The sequence below is a fragment of the Oncorhynchus masou genome, chromosome 16 (assembly GCF_036934945.1).
Source record: "Oncorhynchus masou masou isolate Uvic2021 chromosome 16, UVic_Omas_1.1, whole genome shotgun sequence".
In the NCBI taxonomy this organism is placed as follows: Eukaryota; Metazoa; Chordata; class Actinopteri; order Salmoniformes; family Salmonidae; genus Oncorhynchus; species Oncorhynchus masou.
The window spans coordinates 23,844,917-23,864,253 of record NC_088227.1 but is presented as its reverse complement, the minus strand read 5'-3'; the positions used below and the strand labels follow the sequence as shown (position 1 = coordinate 23,864,253).

The 19,337-nt window shown below is 41.0% G+C and overlaps 1 protein-coding gene across 2 annotated transcripts; it reads right to left on the bottom strand.

Moving 5' to 3' along the window:
- Position 1: 1 nt before the first annotated feature.
- On the bottom strand, positions 2-17,230 carry lin9 (lin-9 DREAM MuvB core complex component). Of its 2 annotated transcripts, none has more exons than XM_064991232.1 (15): positions 17,159-17,230; positions 14,026-14,058; positions 11,926-12,011; positions 11,479-11,583; positions 11,102-11,232; positions 10,891-11,016; positions 10,432-10,589; positions 10,154-10,287; positions 9,755-9,880; positions 2,283-2,384; positions 2,116-2,196; positions 1,870-1,995; positions 1,384-1,566; positions 1,205-1,302; positions 2-1,046 (listed from the first exon to the last, which is right to left on the bottom strand). In XM_064991232.1, the coding sequence occupies exons 1-15, from the start codon at positions 17,184-17,186 to the stop codon at positions 941-943; spliced, it is 1,623 nt and encodes a 540-aa protein (XP_064847304.1). In that variant the 5' UTR covers positions 17,187-17,230; the 3' UTR covers positions 2-940. The 2 variants fall into 2 exon arrangements, with proteins under 2 accessions (XP_064847304.1, XP_064847305.1); XM_064991233.1 differs by having other exon boundaries at positions 11,102-11,229.
- Positions 17,231-19,337: the final 2,107 nt, after the last annotated feature.

Sequence of the window (19,337 nt, the reverse complement as noted above, 5' to 3'; positions counted from 1 at the left end):
CCCGCTGTGTCATTTTTCCTCCCACTGAGCCGTATCAATTGTCACAAAATCATGATTTTTCTTGGCTATATGTTTAATATAAAATGAGAGCAAGGAATATGTACAAATTCCCATATACAGATTTACAAAACAAAAAGTGAACTGGAGAAATTCTGGAAACAAACATTTATCACCTTAGTATTGTTTGGATTTGGGTTACATGTCAGTCTGATGTGTCAACAATGCCTTATTTGAGGCTGCCAATCAATTTGAGTCAACTGCATCAAAAACCAGAATTCTCATTTTACAAAAATACAAAAAAATCTCTTCAGTGCACACAATTACAAAAGCCATCTCTGAGTAGGTTACAGAAATGTTAACGATAAATCAGAGTACTCAAAGGTATTGTACAAATATCTACAATAAACAATTTTACAAAACATTCTTTAGCCTACCCTGTGCTTACTACCAGTGGAGTAAAGGAACACAAAACATTGACTCACAAAGGGAAGCTCCAAATGGTAAATCTTGTTTTATCACCAACTCTTAAAAATAAATATGGATTATAATAGAAACTGCTTGAAGTACTGTTTGGCACATGAGACCATAGAATAAATCTACAACAGAAATTGTGTTGTGAATTCTTGCAGTGACCAAAGTCTAGTCTATAGACCAGGGTAGGTTTGACATGACATTTTGTCTGTGTTCATTACAGTAAACAAGTCATTTTCAAAGACATATATACAATAAAATCAAACGTGGATGACAGACAGCTGTGAGAAAAGTAAGGATATTTCCCCACAACCTCAGAAACAGCCTACATGTTGAGCCAGATCATTTCAGTTGGGGCTTTTTGTTTGAAAGTCAGGGGAGCCACAAACTGACCTCTTCTTTCACAGTCACTCGAGATAGTGTGCATGTTCCACTTAGTTGCTGACCAGGCCGCTCTCTTTGTGTGTGTTCAGACTGTGTTGGTGTTGTTGGCTGCAAAGGCGTGTAGGTTTCCCAGCTGACTCAGACCACTCTGGATATGGGCTACGTGAATCTCTACGTTGTTCTGGAAGCAACTGCACAGGCAAGACAAACATTAAGACCAGGTGAACATGCACCCACCATCTTCTATCCCTTCCTCTGAAGTCTTTCACCACAGTCATCCATCTCCTCACATAGCATTAAATAGGATGAAATATTGGGCAGATTGGATGTGAACTGTAGAGGCACTCACCTGAGGTTGGAGGGGTCGATTGAGCTCTTTATGTCATTCAGAGAGTCAGTGAGTGATTTAAATTCAAAGGAGTTCAGATCTCCTCCCTCAGCCAGACACTGGAACAAACAAACAAATACATGCTCAGGCAAACAAATAGAGTAGTGCTGTGATGCTGTGTGTGCGCACCATAAACTAACCTTGATCTGTAGCAGTAAGGCAGTGAGGCCTGAGATGAGGTGTGTGAGGCTGGCGTTGGAGACGCACTGCTGGTCGTCACGGAGGGTGTTGGTCTGCTGCACCATCTCCTTGGCCTCCTCCTCACAGCGCTGACGCAGCTCTGTGGGCCGGTCCGCAGGAGCCATGCCCTGATCTGGGGCCAGCTGGAGAGGACAGAGGGACATGTGTCAATTCATATTCTTGTATAAACTGTTCTGGGACCAGCCAAAGAGAAAGATGCTCATTTAAGCTTTGGAAACAAATATGCAATTTATCAGTATATCGTCATTAGACACCCTTCATTGATGATAATCTAAAAATGACTATTGGTGATGTTTTGCTCATCTCATGCCTTCTTGCTAAATACACTCAGAGGTAAGGCGATCTGTTACACGTCTAGCTGCAAGACCATCAAATATAGCCCCTTTACTGAGATTAGACCGAAAGATGTGCCAGTGTGTCGTCACCTCGTAGCAGAACTGCTGGACCTCGTGCAGCACCTTGTTCAGGTCTTTATTGAGCTGCTCCAGCTCCAGTACTGTGGTGGCATAACGCTTCTGGAACTCTAGGCCTATAGGCATCGAGCACGACTTCTACAAAACACACAGCACAATTTAAATGTTAAGTTGTATATATTTACCATTTCTATGAAGGAATAAAAACTGTTAGAAAAGACTAAATCCGTATTATGACATATGTTCCTGAGACTCTACCAGTTTTTCAGCTTCTGCGTTCATATCCTTCAAGTGCTTGACGTGTTCTTTCTTGATCATGAGGATCTTGGAGAGCCTCGTCTAGGAGGGAGAGATTCTTAGTGGGACATTTACCTTCACATTATGCTATATTATCCTAGAAGCAGAGTCAAGATAGGAAGACTGACCACTTGGACAAGGAACTTGACAGGGAACCCTCCAAGCGTGTCCCCATCCGCTCCAGGGAGTTTGTTTTTCCATGGAGACTGGCTGATGAGGGGATCATTGTCCTGTCACAGGAATGTGTAAATTCCAATGGCAAATAAGCAAAGCAATATTGAATTAAATTGAGAGACAAAAGGGTCAGTCGTAATCATGTTATAGCAATAGAAGTACATGTAACATTCACAGTGATCTCAAGTTATCACAAATAACACTGTAAAGATAATACCTAACCAGTCTCCCAGATGACATCATTCAGAAATGACTGATTAGAAGTGATGAAACTACAGTACCAGTCAAAAGTTTGGACGTACCTACTCATCCAAGGGTTTTTCTTTATTTTTTACTGTTTTCTACATTGTAGAATAATAGTGAAGACATCAAACTATGAAATAACACATATGGAATCATGTAGTAACAAAAAAAAAAGTATTTAACAAAATCTAAAATATTAAAAAATTGTTTTATTTCACCTTTATTTAAACCAGGTATGGTTGAGAACAAGTTGAGAACAAGTTCTCATTTGCAACTGCGACCTGGCCAAGATAAAGCAAAGCAGTTCGGACACATACAGAGTTACATATGGAATAAACAAACATACAATCAATAATACAGTAGAAAAAGTTTATATACAGCATGTGCAAATGAGGTAGGATAAGGGAGGTAAGGCAATAAATAGGCCATGGTGGCGAAGTAATTACAATATAGCAATTAAACACAAATGGTAAAAAATGCAGAAGATGAATGTGCAAGTAGAGATACTGGGGTGCAAACGAGCAAGATAAATAAATATAGTATGGGGATGAGGTAGTTGGATGGGCTATTTACAGATGAGCCATGTACAGGTGCAGTGATCTGTGAGCAGCTCTGACAGCTGGTGCTTAAAGCTAGTGAGGGAGATATGAGTCTCCAGCCTCAGTGTTTTTTGCAGTTTGTTCCAGTCATTGGCAGCAGAGAACTGGAAGGAAAGGCAGCCAAAGGAAGAATTGGCTTTGGGGATGACCAGTGGGATACACCTGCTGGAGCGCATGCTACGGGTGGGTGCTGCTATGGTGACCAGTGAGCTTAGATAAGGCAGGGCTTTCAATAGCATTGACTGGTAGATAAACTGGAGCCAGTGGGTTTGGTGACGAGTATGAAGCGAGGGCCTGCCAACGAGAGTGTACAGGTCGCAGTGGTGGGTAGTATATGGGGCTTTGGTGACAAAACTGATGGCACTGTGATAGACTGCATCCAGTTTGTTGAGTAGAGTGTTGGAGGCTATTTTGTAAATGACATCGCCAAAGTCTAGGATCGTCAGTTTTACCAGGGTGTTTGGCAGCATGAGTGAAGGATGCTGTGTTGCGAAATAGGAAGCGGTTTCTAGATTTGATTTTGGATTGGAGATGTTTAATGTGAGTCTGGAAGGAGACTTCAGTCTTAACCAGACACCTAGGTATTTGTAGTTGTCCACATAATCTAAGTCATGACTGTCCAGAGTAGTGATGCTGGACGGGTGGGCAGCGATCGGTTGAAGAAGAGCATGTATTTAGTTTTACTTGCATTTAAGAGCAACTGGAGGCCACGGAAGGAGAGTTGTATGGCATTGAAGTTCATCTGGAGGTTAGTTAACACAGTGTCCAAAGAAGGGCCAGAGGTATTCAGAATTGTGTCGTCTGCGTAGAGGTGGATTAAAGAATCACCAGCAGCAAGAGCGACATCATTGATGTATACAGTGAAGAGAATCGGCCCGAGAAATTAACCCTGTGGCACCCCCATAGAGACTGCCAGAGGTCCGGACAACAGGCCCTCCGATGTGACACACTGAACTCTGTCTGCAAAGTAGTTGGTGAACCAGGCAAGGCAATCATTTGAGTAAACAAGGCATTTAAACAATCATTTGAGTCTGCCAATAAGAATGTTGTGACTGACAGGGTCGAAAGCCTTAGGCAGGTTGATGAATACTGCTGCACAGTAAGGTCTCTTATCGATGGCGGTTATATTGTTTAGGACCTTGAGCGTGGCTGAGGTTCACCCATGACCAAATCAAAATATATTTTATATTCTTCAAAGTAGCCACCCTTTTCCTTGATGACTGCTTTGCATTCTCTCAACCAGCCTCATGAGGAATGCTTTTCCAACAGTCTTGAAGCAGTTCCCACATATACTGAGCACTTGTTGGATGCTTTTCCTTCACTCTGCATTCCAACTCATCTCATTTTGGTTGAGGCCAGGTGATTGTGGAGGCCATGTCATCTGATGCAGCACTCCATCACCCTCATTCTTGGTCAAATAGCCCTTACATTGTCTGAAGGTGTGTTGGGTCATTGTCCTGTTGAAAAACAAACGATAGTCCCACTGAGCGCAAACCAGATGGGATGGCGTATTGCTGCAGAATGCTTTGGAGCCATGGTTGTTAAGTGTGCCTTGAATTCTAAATGAAATCACAGACAGTGTCACCAGCAAAGCACCCCACACCATAACATCTCCTCCTCTATGCTTTACGGTGGGAAATACACTTGGAGATCTGTTCACCCACACCACATCTCACGAAGAAACGTGGATTCCAGACCCAAGGATAACTTTTTACCCATCTAATGTAAATTGCTCGTGTTTCTTGGACCAAGCAAGTCCAGTTTCTCTGCAGCAATTCCACCACGAAGGCCTGATTCACACAGTCTCCTCTGAACAGTTGATGTTGAGATCTGTCTGTTACTTGAACTCTCAAGAATTTATTTGGGCTGCAATTTCTGAGGCTAGTAACTAATGAACGTATCCTCTGCAGCAAAGGTAACTCAGGGTCTTCCTTTCCTGTGGCGGTCCTCATGAGTCAGTTTTCATCACATCGCCTGGTTTTTGTGACTGCACTTGAAGAAGCTTTTAAAGTTTTTGACATTTTCCAGATTGACTGATCTTCATGTCTTAAAGTAATGATGGACTGTCGTTTCTCTTTGCTTATTTGAACGGTTCTTGCCATAATATGGATTTGGTATTTACCAAATAGGGCTGTCTTATGTAAACCACCCCTACCATGTCACAACAACTGATTGGATCAAAAGAAGAAATCCCACAAACTAACTTTTATATGGCACACCTGTTAATTGAAAAGCATTCCAGGCGACAACCTCATGAACAGGGATGCAAACTGGTGAGGGCACAAAAAGGCAACTTTTTGTTGTTGTACTGAAACTTGCAAAAAAGAAAGAAAATCCCTGCTAAGGGGAAATGCAGGTTTTAACTAATTAAACAACAAAGAATAGGATCTACATGATCAGTCTCTGTGTGTAAAATAAAATGGATAACGTGAGCCTAACTCACAGCTACATTTTTTTTAAAGAAAGCAATCCAATGTTATTTTTTGCCTAGACTGCAAATGACACTCAAGTCTTGAGAAAAAAACTATACACTAATATTGCAGTTAGCCATGACAGTCTTTATAATAGAACGCTTGTGACCACACACACACCTAAATATTGCACTTGTTTTTTTTCACATCTTAATCTGTTTTAGGATAGGGGGCAGCATTTTCACTTTTGGATGAAAAGCGTGCCCAGAGTAAACTGCCTCCTACTCAGTTCCAGATGCTAATATATGCATATTATTAGTAGTATTGGATAGAAAACACTGAAGTTTCTAAAACTGTTGGAATGATGTCTGTGAATAACAGAACTCAAATGGCAGGCAAAAACCTGAGAAAAATCCAACCAGGAAGTGGGAAATCTGAGGTTTGTAGTTTTTCAAAGCTTGGCCTACCGAATACAGTGTCTATGGGGTCAAATTGCACTTCCTAAGGCTTCCACTAGATGTCAACTGTCTCTTTAGAAACTTGTTTCAGGCATCTACTGTAAAGGAGGGGCTCATAAGGGCTCTTTGAGTCAGTGGTCGGGCAGAGTGCCACAGGCTCGTGATGCTCGTGATACTCATTCATGTGAGAGGTAGCTCTCATTCCATTGCTTTTCTACAGACAATGGAATTCTCCGGGTTGGAACATTATTGAAGTTATGTTAAAAACATCCTAAAGATCCATACGTCATTTGACATGTTTCTACGAACTGTAACGGAACTTTTCGACTTTGTCTAGACCTAGTGCTCACGCCTCATGAAGATGGATTACTGGGCTGAACGCGCTAACAACAAGTGGCTATTTAGACAAATTATGGACTTTATGGAACAAATCAAACATTTGTCGAACTGGGATTCCTGGGAGTGCATTCTGATGAAGATCAAAGGTAAGTGAATATTTATAATGCTATTTCTGACTTCTGTTGACTCCAACATGGCGGATATTTCTTTGGCTGGATTGGGCTCTGAGCGCCATGCTCAGATTATGCTTTTTCCGTAAAGTTTTCTTGAAATCTGATACAGCGGTTGCATTAAGGAGACGTATATCTTTAATTCTGTGAATAAAAAGTGTATCTTTAATCAATGTTTATTATGAGTATTTCTGGAATTTGATGTGGCTATCTGCAAAATCACCAGATGTTTTGGAAGAAAAACATTACTGTACGTAATGCGCCAATGTAAACTGAGATTTTTGGATATAAATATGCACATTATAGAACAAAACATACATGTAGTGTGTAACATGATGTCCTATGAGTGTCCTCTGATGAAGATCATCAAAAGGTTAGTGATTCATTCGATCTATATTTCTTTTTGACTGAAAAATGGCTGTGTGTGTTTTTGTGACTTGGCTCTGACCTAACATAATCATATGTTGTGCTTTCGCTGTAAAGCCTTTTTGAAATCGGACACAATGGGTAGATTAACAATTAGTTTCTTTCATTTGGTGCATTGGACTTGTTAAAATGTGTGAAAGTTATATTTCTAAAAATATATTTTTGAATTTTGCGCGCTGCCTTTTCAGTGGAATGTTGTCGAGGCCTAGCCATAAGAAGTTTTAAAGTGGAAATAGAATGAACCAGGAATTCTATTTTTGCTCTATTATAGTTGCAACTATAGTAGACGTCGATCAAGTGCACAAGGCTACATGTGTGCAAAAATAATGTTCACTGAGTAAAACATTTAATAATCCCCTCTCACTCACGTGTTACTGTCAAGTTCAACACAACAAAAACATATTTGGGCTACAATGCACATTACGTCATACACTTTCTGCCTTTGGACATTATTCTACAATGTGCCAGAAGAGCAAGATACCCTTTGTTGGCATAATTGACATCTTTCAGGCAGAGAGTACACCTGGCATACCCCTTTTAAACCACTGTATTGAAAAAGTGAGAAAGAGGGAAAGTGTTTGGGGTTCCTTTCAACTCTATAGTGGCATCCAGCTTAAGCCAGGCCCAGCTCCACTTCATCAGTGAATCCACTTGTTTAACAAGCAATGCCTCATTTTCAACTAATTCTCTAATTCTGAAAATTAACCACATACTGTAGAGGGAAAAACAGTTTACAGATAGTTCGCTGAGTTTCATACAGATTGCCAGGGTCCAGTATGCAACTAACTCCCCCAGCCTACATTTTACTCTCTCCTCTGTTCAATATAACACACGCATTAGTTATTAATTTAGGCTGCCTATCCTGTGAAGTTTGTTCTATAGAAAGTATTTGACTCTGATGTGTGCCATGGTTACAAAATTAAGGAAATTAGGGAGGGGGGGGGGGGCTTCGGCAAGGCTATTTTCATGGATGCCGAAATCCCCCCTTTCCATCTTGGGACTGCGAGGCACACTTCATTACCATTTTGGTAGCTGAAATGACAACGGAGTGAAGAGCAGAATTCTCTACCAGGAAGCAAGTCGCAGCAATGAAGAGGGGGGGTTCGGCACATCGGCAAGGGGTCGTATACTAGTTAATACTATAGCAAATGGTTAGGTTACAACATCAGACAAGCTAACGTTAGCTGCCTGAACTTATTAGCCAGTTAATTGAGTTTATGGTGTGAAAATTATGTGACCAGTTAAGTTGGCTAATATTGCTCAACATTTCTCTGGCTAGCCAACGTCAACTTCGATCCAGCTACTGTAGCAATATACATAACAATACTTGTCCCAAAACGAGACAACCTTTTTCAAGGTCAGTCTTGCAAAAACAAACTACCCGCTATTCAAAGTGCTCAGAACAAACATTGGCACATTCTAAGATCCGATGATGGTCTGAAAACACATTACTGATACTTTCCCTTGGTCGTATTCTCACGGTGCAAAAATCTCACAATTGGTAAACTCTGATTTACCACCAAGATATCCCTGCACAATGTCTATTTGCGCCCCTAATGGATGGAAACTACAAGTGTAATGGCTGTGCTCAATGTAATGACACTTATAAATGTAGATCCTTCAAACACCCCCAAACAGGGAAACAGATCCCAATCAAAGGTGTCATCACGTGCTCCATCAAGGGTGCTATTTATCTTATAACTTGTCCTTGTGGTAAAAATTGTGTGGATAAAACAAAGTGCAAATTAAAAGTACGTATCTCGGCGCATCGTAGCACCATTAGCTGCACAAACTCAACTTACCCAGTTGCGGCCAACCTTTTGGAAGAAAACCACTCGATTTCGTCTCTACGTTATATTGGCACCGAACATGTCCCCCTCTGTAGAAGGGGGTGACCTCGACAATTTATTAAAACGGGAGGCTGCTTGGATCTTTAATTTAAAGACCCTGGCTCCTTTCGGTCTCAACGTAGACTTTGATCTGAAGTCATTCTTGAGCTGAGCTTCTAGAGTGTGCGGCTCTCCTTTATTTTTGTAAGCATTCCCCTCCGCTAGCCAGCACCTCACCTAAATAGGTGTTTCTTTCACCTCTAAACAATACTTGTTCCTCCACACTTTCTCCTTCAGCTCAAACTTTCCAAATGCCAGGTGTTTTTCGGGTAACAGCGCATGAAGTGCGGTTCATCACCTTTTCACCCCCATCTCGGTGGTCAGGCTTCACTCCTACCTCTAATTGTTAAATTGCCATTCCACTCTCCGCTCTTTCAGCATACGCTGATGCCGTAACTAGCACATTGGTCGTCGTGTCTCTCTTAAGTAGCGTGCTGCATTCTATTGTTATGTGAACGATTGGCTGAACCTTGGATACAGCCAGTATTGCTCCAAAGGCGCATCACTCGTTCACTTACAGCCAGTAGTGATCCAAAGCACCCCCGCACAAACTTTTCTCATCGGATCTACACGAATCACGTAGGTCACCTATTTTGAGGCGAATTTCACCGAAAGGTGACTAGTTTGCATCCCTGCATGAAGCAAGTTGAGAGAATGCCAAGAGTGTGAAAATCTGTCATTAAGGCAAAGGGTAGCAATTTGAATTCTCTCAAATAAAATATTTTGATTTGTTAAACACTTTGGTTAGTATTCCATATGTATTATTTCATAGTTTTGATGTCTTCACTATTCTATAATGTAGAAAATAGTAAAAATAAAGAAAAACCCTGTATTGAGTAGGTGTGTCAAATTTTGACTGGTACTGTACAATGTGCACCGTTTCCTTCTAACCATGAGGACTGGTGTGGTGGCGGAGGCGTAGGTCACTCTGGGAGGGGTCATGAAGTTTTGGAAGCGGGAGGGTCTCAGTTTCTGTGCGAAGGTTGAGATGGGCATGGTCTCGTTGGGCTCATTACTCTGGAGGGAAAAAAAAAAAAAGATTTAAATCAACCATATCGTTGGTAATACAGCAGGAAGTAATTTATTGCATCATCTTTTTCTTGTTCCCTTGTGATTTCCATGTAGCGTGTGTGATTGAAGGATTTATCTAAATGTTTTGCTTTTTAAGTTGACAACAGCACTGCTGGTAATGGACAGACTCCGGTTTCTCTGTGTGTTTGATGTTTGCCGAGGTCAGAATCCCTCATTCTAACATGTCAATGCTGAATGAGTAATGAAGACCAGGCGTACCAGCACTTCGTAATCAGGCACGGTGTGTGTGCCCAGCCCATTCCGGTCAAAGGTCACACGGTAAGTGGCAGCGCCCGTATCCACGGCATCGATCTGCCCAGTGAACAGGCCGTCATGGACTCCCCTAAGACGAGCTGGAACACACAGAATCCATCTAATCTGGAGATTTAAAGGGGACTTTGGGTGCTATGACTACAGGTTTGCTGATAGCTACTTTTAGGGTAGGGGCTGCTGGTATTTAACAAGTCATTTCGGTTGCAATCACTACAGTGTTTTACCGGTGACTTTGGTTCCTATGACGAGCGGCAAGGGGATCTCGTCGGGGAGGTCTTTGCAGTGTGCCACGTCGAAAAACTTCCTCTGCTGCAGCATACGCATCTTCTGCCTCTTCTGCCTCAGCGCAGTCCGCTCCTCAGCAAAGAACGCAGACGAACACCTAAAGGGGAACATTTAACTAAGTCAATTATACACAAACAGTTGGTATTCTTGGTGTGTGTGAAAGACAACCAAGGAAGGTGTCTTTAATTAACATTCCAGGATATTTCCCTGAGAATCCATGGTGTCCATAAGATGCATCATTGGTGATTCGAAGAAAAAAAAAACGAAAAAAAAAAACAAAGGGATATTCATGGGGACAATCTACTCACTTCAAAAGGAAACAGAAAAATAAATAAATGCAAACCAGATTTGGAAGGTCAGTCTTTAAAAAGAGAATGTGCTGCAATAATGAACAATACCGTCTGGGTTTCCCCATCAGTCTCCTGATTGTACCCCACTCCACACGGGTCAACTTCCTGGTCTTCAGGTTGGGGAAGGATTCTTTCAGGCACAGGCAGAAGTCATTGTCACCTTCAAATAAAGGTCTGGATGGAGGAAAAGGTGTCAGAGGTCAAAGGAATTACACACTGTGTGTTTAAGTTATACAGCTGTCGTGGTTGTGTAGCTTACCCATCTATGTTAGAATAGAACCACTCGTAGATGCACCATTTGTGTGCTTTAGGAAGTTTGAGAAGGTTTCTCAACCTCAGCCCGATTCTCTGAGACACTTTCTTATCTGGGGTCGTCACATTAGCAAACTTCTGAAAGAAAACAATCAAAACAAATTAACAATAATGAAGTCACCAAATAGTTTACAAAAGCACATCTGGGTTATCCTGAGCTATAGTAGTTGATCTATAGGAGGCAATGCTGTCACCTCTGAGTTGAAAGGAGGTAGTGTATTTGCAAAGAGGGGGACAGGACAACGATGCTGGCCAAAAGCAAGGCATTTATTTTACAGAAGCAACAGGGTTTGCATTGCCCAGTTGTGTGATCCGGAGCTATACCTGGGGTACAGAGGTGACCCTCTGGCTCCTTCTAGGGGATCTGGATGGGAGGCGCTGCTCCTCCTCCTCTCTGAACAGTCTGCTCCTCTTGGAGCTCCGTGTGGGCTAGACACAGGGACAGGAGGGTCAGCATATCGGTGAGAATAATGTCAATGCTTAATAAAAATGTTTTTCAAATGTGCATATAGTATTGCTTATGGCACACACCTACCCCATCTATGAAAAAACAGGGGCACTGATTTGTTGAGAACAAAAATTAAGTTTCAAGGTAGAACTGATCATGCAAATCAGAACATTGAGGGTAACTTGGACAAACTGCTAATGGGAAGTGCTGATAAGGCTATCAGTGTCCACTTAATTAACAGTGATTAAGTCACCAGATAAATCGATAGAAGACCTAGAGTTTCAAAGGATAGATGTGATGAAGTGCTAGATTGGCCATCTCACCGTTTCCATGGACACCAAGGTGTGTCTTCCTCTTGTGTTGTGAGCTTTTGTTTGCTTCTCATTCAAAGTATTTGACAGACTGCCCTCTGGAGATGCACAAAATGTGGCATTATCAAAAATAGATTAAACTTGCATCTTACAAATCACCACTGCTCTCTCATTGTCTGTTTCACAAAACTCTGAAATGTCTTCCTTTCCTAGTATCCTTACTTCACGACCATACAGGGCTCAAAATTACACTTGTCCCCTTGCCCAGGGAAAGTTATTAAATTGTCAGACAAAAACAATGCAATAAGGTTGTCCAAATGGACAAGTAAAAAATCCAAAAATTTGAAAAAAAATTAATGTGGCTACTTCAATCAGAATTGGATCAGTATCCTCTGGATGCAACGTGTTGCACACTGTCCTCCCAATCTCTGCAAATTGCATCGGAGTATAATTACTGTAGGCCTGCCTGCATTGACAGGCATGGGCGGTCTTTCAATCATGCAGTCGCGAGATGCATTTTTGAGATCAAAGCGAGCCACGTGTGCACATTTGTTGATATTCATTGCTAATTAGTGAGTTATTTGTCCAGTTATAGCACATTTTTGGTCAGCAATGAAAATCCTGGTTGCGCCAGCAGGCAGTTGCCAAAGAGGGAGAGCCATTTGTGCAGCAGGTAAAATAATGACATATAGACTAACTAGATGGCCAATTCAAAACATATTGTATAGTTGGTTCTCACTAGTTAACTATTAGCATGCATTAATGTCATTGTCATGTTCGATATCCTAAAATAACTTTCCTCCGGCACTCGTGTATATCCGCAAACGGCAGACAGACAGTTGATGAAACCATTGCTTCTTACTCCAGTTGTAAAACTGTCCCTCAAGCACTCAAATTTGCCAATGATTCTCCTCTATTCAATACTGGCCATGTAATTCTGGAAAAGTATTGTTTGTGGCTTAAAATGCCCCACATTTATTCTTAAGTCCTCTCTGGACTTCAATATTTACCTAGCATCCGCTATGGGGATTCCTTAGTAACGTTACTTGTTAGCATTTTGTAAAAATTCTGTTAAGTGTCATTTTTGGGTCTTTATTTACATTTTTTTTTAAAGATTTTAAAAATAGCACCCCTATGGTGTTACTACCATTAATACCGTAAATCTCAGGGCGGCAACAGGCACAGTATGAAGGTATGGATAGTGCCCAACCCTATTGACAAGTAACGCATTATTTTATAAAATACATAAAAAGTAATGTTGCAGGGTGACCAACCATCCTCCAAGAGATTCCAGGAGAGCTACTGGGTGTGCAGGCTTTTACGCCAAATGTTTTAAATCAGCTGCTCAACAGGACTTTGATAAGCTGACTGGTGTGTTTTGAGTAGGGTTGGAGCCAAAGACTGCACACCTGGTAGCTCTCCAGATGGAGGGTTGACAGCTTATCAGTGCAGTATCTTATGGGGGGGAGGAGGTTAAACGCTTTGCTCAAGGACACAACCAGGAGATACTGTATTATACATGGGATCAGAGACCAGCAGCCTTCCATTGTCAATAATAATGAATGTTATTGTGAAGTGGTTCCTTGTATCATACAACACAATTTTCTGTCACCTTTTTGGCCCATGGTGTGACTTGAGGTTTCGGACAAGTAAAAAACAAAATCAGTCATACTTATCCAAAGGACAAGTGGCTAAAAGAAAGTTCATGTCAAGCCCTGCCATAGCTGAAAAGGACTGGTTTCCACGTTATTGATTTCTCCTATTAAGTATTCTGCAATCAGTAGTCTTACAGGAAAGGAGCGTTAACTACTTAGAACTACATACTTACCACATCAGACAATGACATCAGTGAATAAAGCACATTGATGGTCTTAAGACTATAACAATTGACAAGTTAAGAGTTCAAATGGGCTTAGTTCCGAGTCTGACACAACACCTGTGTGTTGCATTTTTAAGCTTGTAATTAGAGACTTTTAAAGACTCCTAATCCAATGAGGGACTGACATCTCCAACCTTTTGGGAAAAACAGTCAACGTGGGCATGCAGTATATGCAATACATAGGTTACATACACAGACAGGGATAATAAATGCAATGTGTTAAGCTACAGTACCTTTCAGACTGACTAGCGCCTCTGCTGAAGAGCCTGCAATCAAGAGAAGAGGGGAATGATCCAAGACTGACATGGAATTTGTCCTCCACTTAAACAAAATCCTGCATTCTTATTCATCCTTTCTCTCATTTGATGGTGTTTGAGGATTGAGTGACTTCACTCATGATTTTGGATTTACATACTCAGTGGCCATTCACAAAAATGGTTCACTCCTACAGACAGTGAGTCAGATGGCCATGGCTTGCTATATACAGCAGGCAGACAGGCATCCAGTTACTGTTTGGTTGAACGTTACAAATGGGCTAAACGAGTGACTCAGACTGAGCGAGTGACTCAGACTGAGCGTGTATTGTGGTCAGTTGCAGGTTACAGTACATCAGAAATGGCTGGCCTCTGGACTTTTCACGCACGACAGTGTCTAGGGTTTACAGAGAATGGTGCGACAATCAAAAAACCTCCAGTCAGCGGCAGTCTTGTGGACGAAAACAGCATGTTGATGAGCAAGGTCGAAGAAGGGCAAGAATCTTGCAAGCTAACAGGCGGGCGACAAACAGGCATATAACGGCGCAGTATGGCACCTCAGAACGCACAACTCACCGTTCCTTGTCTCGGATGGCTATTGCAGCTGAAACCCACACCGGGTTCCATTCCTATCAGCTAAAAAATAGAAGCAGCTCAAGTGGGCACATGAGCAACACAATTGAGTGGAAAAACATTGCCCAGTCCAACAAATCCCATTGTGGCATGATGATGGCAGGATTTGGCGTAAGCAGCATGTGTCCACGGCCCCATCCTAAATGGTGTCGACAGTACAAGCTGGTAGCGATGGTGTAATCACGTGGGAAAGATTTCTGCCACACGTCAGGTCCCTTGATACCAACTGAGAAACATTTGAAAGTCATACTTTGTAGAATCCATTCCCAGAAGAATCCGAGCTGATCTGGAGGCAACGAGGGGTCCAACCCAGTACTAGATGGGTGTTCCCAATAAACCGAATGTACAGTGCCTATTGAAAGTCTAAACCCCTTGAACTTAACATTTTTTTCTGTCAGTGTCTAGATTTGGCGATATTTGACTATTCTTTACAAAACGGTTCAAGCTCTGTCAAGTTCATTAGGACAGCAATCGAAGTCATGCCACACATTTTCGATTGGATTTCGGTCCGGACTCTGACATTTACCTTTTTATTCCACTATAGCCTTGGCTGTGTGCATCAGGTCATTGTGATGTCATGCTGAAAAGGTGAACTTCCATCCCAGTTTCAACTTTCTTGCAGAGGGCAGCAGGTTTTCCCTCAAGGACTTTTCTGTACATTGCTCGATTAATTTTCCCTTTCATCCTGATAAACGTAACGCTTCGCATTTCAATTGTAGTTTCATCAGACCACAACACTTTGACACATGGCTTTTTAAAATATTTTTTTAGATATACTTCAAAACAGGATTCAAGGTGGGTTTTCTTGAGTAATGGCTTTCTTCTTGCCACCCCGCACCTCTCTGATTCAGAGGAGTTTATATTGTGTTCGTCACATTTCGGTTGAATGCATCCCCCCCCCCCTTTTTTTTTTTACAGACTTTGACCAGTCTTGGCCATAAAAGCCTGTAGCTCTTTCAAAGTTGCCTTTGGACTCGTCAGCCTCTCTGATCAGTCTCCTACTTGCTCAGTCATCCAGTTTAGAAGGAAAGCCTGATCTAGGTCTGGTCTTGGCGATGCAATACACCTTCCACTTAATAAAATCATCTTGACCATGCTCCAAGGGATATTTTAGGACTTTTAAAAATATTTTTTTACCTATCCCCTGATCTGTGCCTTGCAACAAATTTATCCTGGTGTTCTTTAGCTTATTGATTCTCATGGTTAAGTGTTTGCTCTGCAATGTCAAACCCAGCAGAGGGAACATACAGGAACTGCTGAATTTATCCTGAAATCATCATGAAATCTCATGAATAACTACACAGGTGGAGGCTAAATAACCTGGTGTGTGATTTAAGGTGAATGGTTACACCTGAGCTAATTTAAGATTTATATTAAAAGGGGGTGGACACTTGTCCAACCCCTTTGATTTTCTAAAACATTCCAGGATATTTCTCACTTGGAAGTTGCGTGGTAGGATGTGTAGATCAATGGGGGTGGAAATGTATTTATTCCGGCTATAAATCAAAAGGTGAACATTTTATTTTGAAAGGGGAGGGGGGTAGGCTTTCTACAGGCACTATATAAGAAAACCCATAGGTCATTAAAATGTAATATTTGTGAGAATCCAAAATGTGGTGTGTCATAGTGAGGAGATGAGCTCCAGTCAGCAGTCCCCATATAGCCCAGGGGCATCTGTATATGCAAATACTAAGTGTGACAAAATAATGCTCATTGGAGAGAATGTGTTCTTTATTGACCCAATAACCCAAGGTCAATTATTGACAAAGGTAGTTAGCTAGGTACAAATAGAAAGAATAGCAGGTGGTCTACACTCTACAATCGATGTTGGTTAAATACCGAGGAAATTGGCAGTTTGTGGCTAGAACAGTTACTAGACAAATATGACAACTAGCCAGCAGTATGACCCCTCACATCACCCATTAGAGGGCTGTTCTGTCAGTGTCTTGACAGATAAGACTGTTGAATAGGCGATTTGTTTTTAGATATTTAAACAGCAAGATACCTATACGAATTATTTATTTTAGGTAACAGTGTTTAATGTATGTAACTCGTTAACAGTTAGCTAAATGTAGCTAAGTAAGTTAGATACAAATACTCAAATCAAGTAAGCAAACAAAGCTCAGCTAACTGACGTTAGATTTCTGGGTTGTTAGCTAACGGGCAACAAACAAGCCTGCAAACCTTTAGTTAGCCATAATGACAATCGCCTAATTATTTTTAGAGCAGCTAGCTAGCGTACTAATGTGAGCTAACGCTTGTTAGCTCGGTAAGCAGCTAGCTTCCCAAGCTAACTTGCTAACAAGCGTTAGCTCACTAGCTTTTGCGTCTAGAAAACTAGTTTACAAACGCTTCAGGAAAAAAGTGCGACAAGTATTCAGTTAATAACAGTTACACATACAATGTTATAAAGTAAACATTTCCTCACATAATTATATTGGTAGTTTAAAAGTCTTGTTAAATTCGTGTTATTACTTACTCTCGTCTAGCTGGTCCATCTCCGCCATCTTGAATTAGCCGCGCTGCTTTTTTCAAAGACCATATTGTCAAGATGCATTCTGGGACAGTGTGTCTGCAGGGCAATTTTTTATGGACTGAATTTATGTTTACACCTAGATAAACAGTAACATTATTATTATCATGTAAACTGTTTATGTAAAGGGATGCTTAAATTGGGTAGCAATCAAATACATGCATTTAGTTATCTAAGTCAATATGGCATGGAAATGGTAGAGGGTGAGGGTAGGAAACAACACATCCAATCATGCTGACCCTCAACACTGGTGCCCTCAGGGGTGCGTGCTTAGTCCCCTCCTGTACTCCCTGTTCACCCACAACTGCGTGGTAGCACATGACTAACACTCATTCCACATCGGCTATTATGCTGCATGAGGCAAGCGCCCGGCCCTGGCCAAATGCTCTGTTTAAATGCAAATCCACCTCATATGAGCAATATATATATATATTTTTTTTAATACAAAATATACAATTCCTGTTTGCAGTTTATCAAAGTTGCACCAGGAAATATTGAATGGAATGGTAGAATGGAAATGCGAGGGCAAGATGAGGATGTATCGTAGCTGTTTCAAAACAAATCCTAGTGCAACTTTGCTAAACTGCGTACAAGTACACTAAGTTTGTCTTTGTATTTGAAATATTTGTTCTCGCTTCTATAAAAGTTACGTTCCAAAGGTTTCCAAAACTGTATCTCAAGTGATGATTAATAACGTTTCTAAATGTTAAACAGAGCGTCAAGATTGTAGTTCACATGGAGCCAGCTGTGGTCCATACCTTCAGCTGAGAACCCACGAGGGGAACTGGCTGTAAGCCCCCTTGGAGTTCTCGAGAGCTAACCTTAAACATGCTGTCCGAAGGAAGAAAAAAACTCCATAGATATCCCTGTATAATTAACCTTGACAAGACAATGATACATTAATGAGAGAGCTTCATGAGTTACTTGACCATGCAGAAGCTCATAAACCATAGCTGCGGGAAGTAGGGATGCTTAGGGTGCTGCAGCCCCCCTCTGATAAATCAGAATAAAAAAATACAAATGTAAAAAAATATATATTTTTCACAAAAGTAGTGCACTGTGCCTTTACTAGTATTGGCCAGTGGTGTAAAGTGCTTAAGTAAAACATACTTTAAAGTACTACTTAAGCAGTTTTTTGTGGTACCTGTACATTACTATTTATATTTTGGGCAACATTTACTTTACTACATTCCTAAAAAAAATAACACACTTTTCACTCCCTACATTTCCCTGACACCCAAAAGTTACATTTTGAATGCTTAGCAGGACAGGAAAATGGTCCATTTCACACATCAAAATAAAATCCCTTGTCATCCCTACTGCCTCTGAACTGACAGACTTGTCTTGAGTGTTGGAGTGTGCCCCTGGCTATCTGTACATAATGTCTGAGTGTTGGAGTGTGCCCCTGGCTATCTGTACATTTAAAAAACAAGAAAATGGTGCCATCTGCTTTTAAGTAATTTGAAATAATTTATACTTTTACTTTTGGTACTTAAGTATATTTAGAACCAAATACTTTGACTTTTACTCAAGTAGTATTTTACTGGTTGACTTACCTTAATAGAAAATGACTCAAGTAAAAGTGTATCTATACTTTTACTCAAGTATGACAACTGGGTACTTTTTCCACCACCGATATTAGCGGACCGATATAGAAGTCAGTAGTGCAGGAAAAAAAAATCTTCAGCATCTCAGCTTTGGCTGTGTTAGTTGTATAATTAAGAACAGTATCTTGCAGAATTCAGTAGTTGGAATTGAAAGAGTTGTCCCATCCCTTTCTCTGCAATTGTCATTCTAATGGAATACAGAAATAATAAAACCCTGTACTCAAACATTTACATCAAAAGGTGCAAAGCTATGGTCCAAGACACAAAACATGCACATCAAAATATATTTTTAAATCAAATAACATGGAAAACATTTTGTGCAGTATTAATTTTCCATCCTTACAAACCACTTAATGTAATACATTACTGTATTGTACATTGGCTGGTCATCTAGGTTTGTACCTGTAGGCTTTCCATCACTGAAAAAAACCTATGCAAAAACAGTAATTGATCAAATGGTTTGTGATGTGGCTCAGTCGGTAGAGCATGGTGCTTGCATGCAGGACCAGTAGGAAAAA

Bases quoted from the DNA above. Each gene is read 5' to 3' on its own strand.
- lin9 (XM_064991232.1), bottom strand. From the start codon at position 17,186: ATGGCGGAGATGGACCAGCTAGACGAGA. The intron at 9,881-10,153 runs GTACGCCTGGTC...TTTTCCCTCCAG, and splicing joins TGCCTGATTACGAAGTGCTG to AGTAATGAGCCCAACGAGAC. The intron at 1,303-1,383 runs GTTAGTTTATGG...TGTTTGTTCCAG, and splicing joins CCTTACTGCTACAGATCAAG to TGTCTGGCTGAGGGAGGAGA.